Here is an 8,636-nt window from a genome sequence, read left to right on the forward strand (position 1 = left end):
ATGTGACAAACCATTGTTCAGTTGCGACAATCATTACATATTTTGTGTCATTTGAATGAGTTATCACTTCTGACACTTTACAGTAAGTTGCTGATGGTCATCTTAGCAGAATGAAAAGCAAAAAATATGATTATAGCAACAGAAAGTGAGCAAAGAACGCTTGCTTTAGTCAGAGCTGTAAGGCTCTGAAATCAGTGCGAGCTCACAGTTCTGCAGAAACTCTAAAGTTATATTCAAAGACGCTGACTACTGCATGTAAGGCTGTAAAAACTGGAACAGAGGGCAACTCTCTGAGAGAACAAAGGAAATTAACATTTGAACTCTCTCTTGTGAAACTAGCACCGTCATTCGAGACAAGTCTCACCTAAGCAATCCTAATCTACATCTTTTTCCCTTGACCCCCCATTCCTGTGTTCCCTCTTTCTATCATGCTGAGATCACCTGAAATTTACCCAAAAATCTATATGGTTTAATGTGAATAATTATCATACAGTATTACACATGTTTGGTATAATTTGAAATGTCTCAGTTCGACTGGTACAAAGGTCTCATTCCCAAAAAAGTAAACCAAAAGGTAGAGATGAATCGCACACAGAGGAGAGTGGGTCTTCCAGGCAAATGGCCTCCTGCTCCCGAAAGGTGTGAACTCCAAATGCAAATTCTCATTGTTAGCAAATGTTTCCTTGTGAAAAGAAGTTTCTGTCTATATAATGAAATGCAACAATAGACTCCGATCAGATCAGCCAATGATGTTGAGAGCGGCCGAGACTCTCAGCGTCATGTAGGCTACTTTCTAATGTCGGGTTCGCATCTCTTCTCTTTTTCCAGAGCATTTGATGTTTTGCATTGATTATATTTGAACTGATTATGTAATTGGCATGATACTTTTACCTGACATAATACATTTGATTAAACATTTGATTTTATTCTAACAGACTCGGACATTATTTTCAGTAAAGAGTTAAAAAGAATAGTCAAACATCTGCTCACATTTAATGATGCACAGATATCATTAAAACCTTTTCATTTATGGAGTCAGATGAAATAACGAGAAAATACATATGAGAAAATGTGTTTCATTTAATCAAATTACTTTGCCTCGAGGAGAGACAGTAGCGCGCAAAAACCTTCACCCGCTGACCGGATGCCTCCGTTGGGCCGATCGAGTCGGGCTTACTGCACAATGAATCTCTTACTTACATTGTGTCTGTGTCTGTGGAAGACTTTCTGGATAAGCTCATGCATGTAAATCCAAGAGCCATGCAAAACAGTACAAAGACTTTGTCCCACAGCTCTTAAAGATGACTGTTCTATACCATTTGGAGAACTTCATGAATTAGCTGAGAATGATGGTTTGACCTATACAATGAGATTCTTGAAAGGTGTTTGAGGATTTGTGGATCACATATGCTCAGTGGAAGCTTGTTGAACAGAAGACAAAGGGACATCAAGGATCTGGTACACCTACAGATGAGGCAGGATAACTGCTTCCAAGTTTGGTATATACCGAGAGTCAGCAAAGTTTAAAACTGCAGCCAACAAGGAATGATTCATTTATTTTAAGTTTAAAAGTTATCTTTCAGTAAAGGATGGGAAAGATGAAACTATTGAAATATAATATATTTATGCACCCACTAACTCTGTGTTTTATTAAATATTTCCAGGTGGGGCATTCAGAAGGAGACCGAGGCAAATGAGGCAAGACCATGTCATCAAAACACCACAATTTTGATGAACCTGTACTGGACTTTGTTTGTGAAGACATGAGCAATAGAAGATCAATATTTACTGGTGTGAATATGTACTGGTGTGAAATCTTAGCTGAATGCAAACTTTAAATCTGCAGTATTGCAGTTGAAGAGGGTGGAGTGGAATCCACTCCTGCTTCAATGTATATGTAATGAGTAATTATAATCAAGGTATTAATCAATATTTTTCCTTCTAAATATCACATGGGTTGAATTACTTCACTGGAGATTTTATTTTGTTATTGAAGTTACCAGTGTGATTACTTAAAATGTTCTTTTCATGTATTCTTTTTAATGTCTGTACTTGATGTCTGAATGCAGTAACAGTGCTTGCCTATTATCCCAGCTTCCAGAAATGAAATAGGGACTGGTTTTGTGTTTGAGAAAGGTCTTCAACGTGTTAAAACATATAGGGGTCATTGAGTTTAAGGGACCATTTCTCAGTTAAAGCCTTATTTTCCATTTAGACTAAAGTGTCCTATATCCTTGAGAAAAAATAACTTATCTTGTTGTTTTGAGACGAGACTCCTGTTTATAGTTAGAGCCTAGCCAAATCCAACCTTGAGAAAGCTGTGTGTCGGTGTGTGTTAGTCTTCTTGGTTACAGGTTAAGGAACCACTGGCATTTGACTGAGATTGACTGAGTTGTTGTTCGGGACATGCTGGTGCCCAGCAACCCAAATCTGCAACCAGGAAGGTCACGACGTGCCTGACTTCAGGGTCGGAGTGTCAGCTGCATAATCTATGGAGATATGCTTCAGTCTATCTGTATATGTGTGGAAAATTACTATATTTATCCATTTCTTAGCCAATGAGAATCATTCAACCTGAAGCAATGACGTAGCTTAGACCTTGGAAATGGTATAACTGCTGTGATCTTTGTAACTGTAAGTGGGGCGGCCTACGAACTCCTGTGTGAGTGAAGCTGACTTCTGCTGATGAAACTGCAAACTATCTTCAGTAAAACTTTTCATCAATTTTTTATGATTCTGACTCCGTGTCTTCTTTCAAACATCTGGTCCTTGGGTCCCTAACTGTTAACCCCTAATACAGTAGATAGTATATTTTTACATTTCGGTTGAATTATATGTTGAACTGTTTTTAAACAAGATGACAGTTGCAGTGCCCGTTCAAATTTTTCATGCTCAAAGTCTAGTCTGACCGCTGCATTATTAAGACCATCTTTATTAAGACCAAGTGTGTTCCCAGAATTGTTGGGAAAATGGTTTACACGAAATGTAGTGCTGAATAATTAGCACATCTAAACCACTTTGATGGTGTAAAAACTAGTGAAATAGTCAAAACTGTAGAAGAAAAGTCTCTGCACACCATAATGTGGAGTAACATTTTTATTTGACAAGCTTGCTTTACAAATATCAATCTCAGTCTTCATCAGAGATGCCATTTGCCAATCACACAAAAAATGCAAAACTATTATACACATAATTACTGTGAAATAACAAGAATATTTACAAAATGTACAAAATGTCTAATATTGATGAAATAAGTAACCCACTACATTCGGCAAGGTGTCTCAAACTACAGCATTGACGTCTGCTTACAAATCAGGTGAAATGCAGTCAATTTCTCCCCACTAAGAAAAAATTGTGATTAAGCTAACATAAAAAAAAAAAAGTAAATCTGACACACGTTGTGTTCTAAACTCACAGCACAGGATGGGGTTTGTGTGAAATGGCATTTACCTGGAGTTTACGATTAAAAAAAAGCAACTAGCGTTTTTTTAACGCTAATTAAGGCCTTCATTTTACATTAAGGAATTAAAGGCTCCGTGGACATGTATCCAACGTCGAAGAATTCTTGATACCGTTGACTGATGAATCCTGAAGAGCTGACCTAAGAATTCCTCGGACAGTTTGAGGTGCAGCTTCATCAGAGTAAGAAGAAGTTCCTGAGTAGGCTTGAGCGACTGTTTTGCACTAATAGGAACAACTGATGACACAGAACTGAACAATAGCATGAAAGTCTGTAAATTGGGTAGTCCTGTGAATATTTTCATTTTGCTGTCATCAAAATGTGACGGATCGAGAGAATTAAGTTTTAAGTCACTTTCTAATCCGTAAACTTTTTCTCTCAGTAATTGGCATTCAGTGTTTAAAGATTTGATCTGTTCATGTAAAGAGGAGATGTCCCTGTGTGTTTCATCCGTCTGGACCTCAGTGCCTTGGACTTCAACCGCCTGGACCTCAGTGTCTTGGATTTCAACCGTCTGTAGCTCTTTCTTTAAAGCAGAATTTTGATGCAGGTTCATAAGAGCTGTTGCAGCTAGCTCTTTACTTGTGTTGGCACTGACAAATTTTTTCACAGAAACTTCTCGAAATCGTTGATATCTTTCCAGGTTGTTGACAGCCCGAATTCGATCAGCGGTGGGTGTGAAACTGAATAAACTTGGCACATAGTCAGGGTGTAGAGGATCATCACTCTTTTTTCCTGAAAGAAACAAAAAATGCTTTACTAGTAACAACATTTGGACTAAATTTCTCGCTAGGTGACTAAATAATCTCTATTGTTAGCCACTGGCTAATAAATGGTTAGATTTTATTCGCCACACTGTAAAAAAAATAATTGCTGCCTTAAATGTTTAAGTACAATCAACTTGGATGTTTAAGTTGAAATGACATAAATATCCAAGTTGATTGTACTTACTTTTTTTTACAGTGTGGCGAATAAAATCTAACCATTTATTGAAAATTATATAATCAATAAGTTATGACATGTTTTTGTATTGCTTAACTTATTTTGATGAGCCAAAGCAATGCAAAAACATGTCATAACTTATTGATCATATACTTTTTACAGTGCAGTGTTCGAGTTACAGGCAGCGACTAAGTTTAGCACATATATTTTCACTCACCTAAATTTGACCACTCTGAGCTTTTGTGACTTTCACTGTCTGTGTCTTTCCAGCAAGCGCACTACCTATATTAATATCAACAGATGCGCTGAGTATTTGACGCATAAACTCTAGTGTGTAGACGTCCGACTCACCGTCACTTGTCTGAGTGTGCTCTGTTTCTCTCACACATGCAAAGAGAGAGAATTGACATGTTACATGTAAATAATATATATTTTTTTTTTATCGAGACTAATCAGAAGCCACTAATGGTGTTCTGAAATATTTCATATAATAGTTTAAAATAGTTTCCTTCTTTGTGTTAAAGTGAAAATATTAGTGAGTGCTCTCTGGAGCACAGACACTTTCAAAAAGGTAATTACATCAGCGTCGAACAAAGTTAAGAATATATAATTGTTTATCTATGCACATAATTGTATAGATTATGTTGTGTGTTTAAAGATTCATAACATGTATCGATAGGATATGCTAAAGGTAAATGGGCCAACAGCTGTTATACAAACTTATAACAAACATTTAATAGTGAAATTACAGCAGGGTTACTTATTTTAATTGACCAACACACATTTGATAGTTTCATCAGAAATTTTCTAACCATAGTGACTCCTATCCACTAAATATCTCGTTTTGGAGAAACAATATTAGGAATGTTTATACACCATTCATGCGTGTGAAAAACTTTAAACACTTCGCTTTGTGATTAAAAGCCTTTTGGAATAGATTAAATGAGGAAGAAATTAAGGACTGGCAAAAAATAGTAAACAAAATGAATTTACTCATTTCATAAAATTAAAATAGAATTGAAAGGAAAACAAAATTAACCGTTGCTTCTCTTATAAAGTAACATTTACATCGTCTTAATTTCAAAATAAAGCTCACTACAAAATGAATATTTAATAATAGTAAACACGTTGTGGAGATGTTATTGGAGAGAATGTCAGTTCATAAAGTGAAAACCCCAAACAGTTTTTACACCAGCAAACATTGACTTCAAATGAACAAACTGACATCAGTGGGATTGAATAGGTGTTAAAGATAGAGGTCAAACCGTCGGGATCTCCTGGGAGGTGTGATCCCAAAATTCACCATACCTGACACAAAATGGCAACTGCAAATCCACGTTTCGCTGCCTGGATTCCAGTTGTTTCTGCAAAGTGCAGCGATCCATTTGGTTCTCTTTTCTTTTGCTTTCGGCAGTCTGTAAAAAGACAGATTCGATGTCTTGTTGAATCTGTTTTTACAGTCAATCGCAGAACAGCTCTTTCCCATTTTTGTGTTGTTTTTTTCTGCTTTCAAGCTGAACACCATAGACAGTATATAGCTGAACACAGCACTGCCACTCAGTGGGTTAAGCAACCACAGTGACTTCCGCCTATGACGTCAAGTGCAGCATCGGGTACGGTGGCCGAGAGAACTCAAAGCACTGCAGAAAACGCATGCATATAGAGAGGACGCCAGCAAATAGGGCTGTCTACACGACACCGTTTTCAACTAAAAACGGAAGACTTTTTGTGCGTTTTGGCCGTTCATTTAACATTGGGGGCGTCATTAACATTCTATGACTGCACTGTAGTGAAATAATCAGGGGGGCAGGGTTTCATATTATTTTGAAGTTTCCCCGGGCGCCGCCATTGATTAGCAGACCATCACCTGCTGTTAGCATCCCATTGACTCCCATTCATTTTGGCGTCACTTTGACAGCGAATAACTTTACATATGAGGCGTTTAAAGACTCCATTTGTCCATTATTTATTTCTAAAGAAACACGAAAATGTATAAAAGGCTCCATTACCTTGTATCTTACGTTATGGCCCCGTAGAAGCAGTTTTTGTAAAAATAGGCTAACGATTGCGTCATAACCACTCGACTCTCTGTCGCACAGTAGATAATTACCGTATGGACAGGAGGAGAAGCTCGCGGGCAATCGGGGGGACGTGGAGGCAAAGTGACAAAATAATTCATCAGAATACATAGCAAAAGTTTCTCCTGCTCCTAGCTCATGGACACCTCCTACTCACACTCTCCGTCTCTGCAAGTTTCGGAAGGGAATGATTCAGATTGATCTTGGCACAGCTACTAGAAGACAGACAGGTTGCTCACGTCACATCTACGTCGTCAAGCTCAGTTTGAGTCTGCGCAGTACGCTCGACCATCAGGAAGTAAGAGCTTCTAATTGACTTCACTTGTCTCCGTTGAATCCAATGGGGTCGCTGTGTCCAGTTAAATAATGCATATGTGCGCAGGCGCGTAGTCTTTCTTTACAAAGTGACATAGCCAACCAGACTTGTCTGGCATTAGAGCTTATATTCTCTGCGGGTCGGGCCGATATTTCCCGCCACTATCCTCGGGCCGGGCCGGGCCCTTGATCAAGCATTTGTGTTAAAAAATGCAACACTTTGTGTGTCATGCGCAGCGTCTCCTCCACTCGCACGCATCACACCGGCCCGAGATAATAGGCTTTAAAATTATTTATTTTGTTTAAAAAATATTCTATATTCTAAAACCTTGTTGAATTATATTGAGTAGTAGGCCTCCTAGGTCATCCAAAGTTCATTCTTGTTCATTTTCTGTATTCATCATTGTTGCCATTGCGATCCATTCCATTCTGAATAAACAAACAACTTTACATGCTTCCTCCTTGTTGAATTATTCCTTAAGATAATAATTAATAAATGCACACACAATTATCCGTGAACTTGATAAATGTTGCAGATATGTTTTACTATGCACAAACAAATGCCTTTCAACTTATGTGTGCAAAATTCAGAATTAAATGAATGTGCAGCCATTTGTACAAATAGAGAGTCTGTAGGCCTACTTTACGTGTTGTAGCCATTAAATAAGCGCATTTAGTTTCATATTTGTTAAAATATTATAATGTTATTTTTTTCCATCTAGGCTATGTTGATTATGAAAAGTGAACAGCATGAGTAAGATAGGATGCGCAATATATCGGGAGACATGGAGTGGGTCAGACATGATTTTGACCACTTCATTAAAGGGATACTCCACTTTTTTCGGAAATATACTCATTTTACAACTCCCCCAGAGTTAAACAGTTGAGTTTTACCGTTTTAGAATCCACTCAGCCGAACTCCGGTTCTGACGGTACCACTTTTAGCATAGCTTAGCATAGATCATTGATTCTGACGAGTCCAGTAGCATTTCTTTCAAAATGACCAAAGAGTTTCAATATTTTTCCTATTTAAAACTTGACTCCTCTGTAGTTAAACCGTGTACTAAGATCGATGGAAAATGAAAAGTTGCGATTTTCTAAGCCTATATGGCTAGGAACTACTCTCATTCCGGCGTAATAATCAAGGAACTGTGCGGCCGTACCATGGGTGCAGCAGGCGTAATGATATGACGCAGCGCCTGAAAATAGTCCCCAGCTCGGTAACTTCTTCCAACGTGACCGGGACTAAGTTTGTCTAACCTATTAGAACTATTTTCAGGCGCTGCGTCATATCATTACGCCTGCTGCACCCATGGTACGGCCGCACAGTTCCTTGATTATTACGCCAGAATGAGAGTAGTTCCTAGCCATATAGGCTTAGAAAATCGCAACTTTTAATTTTCCGTCGATCTAAGTACACGGTTTAACTAGAGAAGAGTCAAGTTTTAAATAGGAAAAATATTGAAACTCTTTGGTCATTTTGAAAGAAATGCTATTGGACTCGTCAGAATCAATGATCTATGCTAAGCTATGCTAAAAGTGGTACCGTCAGAACCGGAGTTCGTCTGAATGGATTCTAAAACGGTAAAACTCAACTGTTTAACTCTGGGGGAGTTGTAAAATGAGCATATTTCCGAAAAAAGTGGAGTATCCCTTTAAGTTTCGTTTAGCCTTTCTTTAAAGTGAATTTCGTTTTGTATAATTGTATCTTAATTTTGATCAGTTTTTCATCAACCAATTGCCTGGATTTAATAAATAAGCAGACAATATAATCATGACATGGAGACGCAGGTGCACCACAGTCACTTGCACGTGAACTGCATCTCATCATAAATTAACCG

The 8,636-nt window shown here is 37.9% G+C and overlaps 1 protein-coding gene across 1 annotated transcript; it reads right to left on the bottom strand.

The window, feature by feature from the left end:
* Window positions 1-3,087: 3,087 nt before the first annotated feature.
* Window positions 3,088-5,986, bottom strand: LOC307150376 (uncharacterized protein). The gene is made up of 2 exons (XM_079857550.1): window positions 5,711-5,986; window positions 3,088-4,195 (listed from the first exon to the last, which is right to left on the bottom strand). The coding sequence occupies exons 1-2, from the start codon at window positions 5,925-5,927 to the stop codon at window positions 3,513-3,515; spliced, it is 900 nt and encodes a 299-aa protein (XP_079713676.1). The 5' UTR covers window positions 5,928-5,986; the 3' UTR covers window positions 3,088-3,512.
* Window positions 5,987-8,636: the final 2,650 nt, after the last annotated feature.

The sequence above is a fragment of the Squalius cephalus genome (genome assembly GCF_949319135.1).
Source record: "Squalius cephalus genome assembly, chromosome: 22".
NCBI lineage: Eukaryota > Metazoa > Chordata > Actinopteri > Cypriniformes > Leuciscidae > Squalius > Squalius cephalus.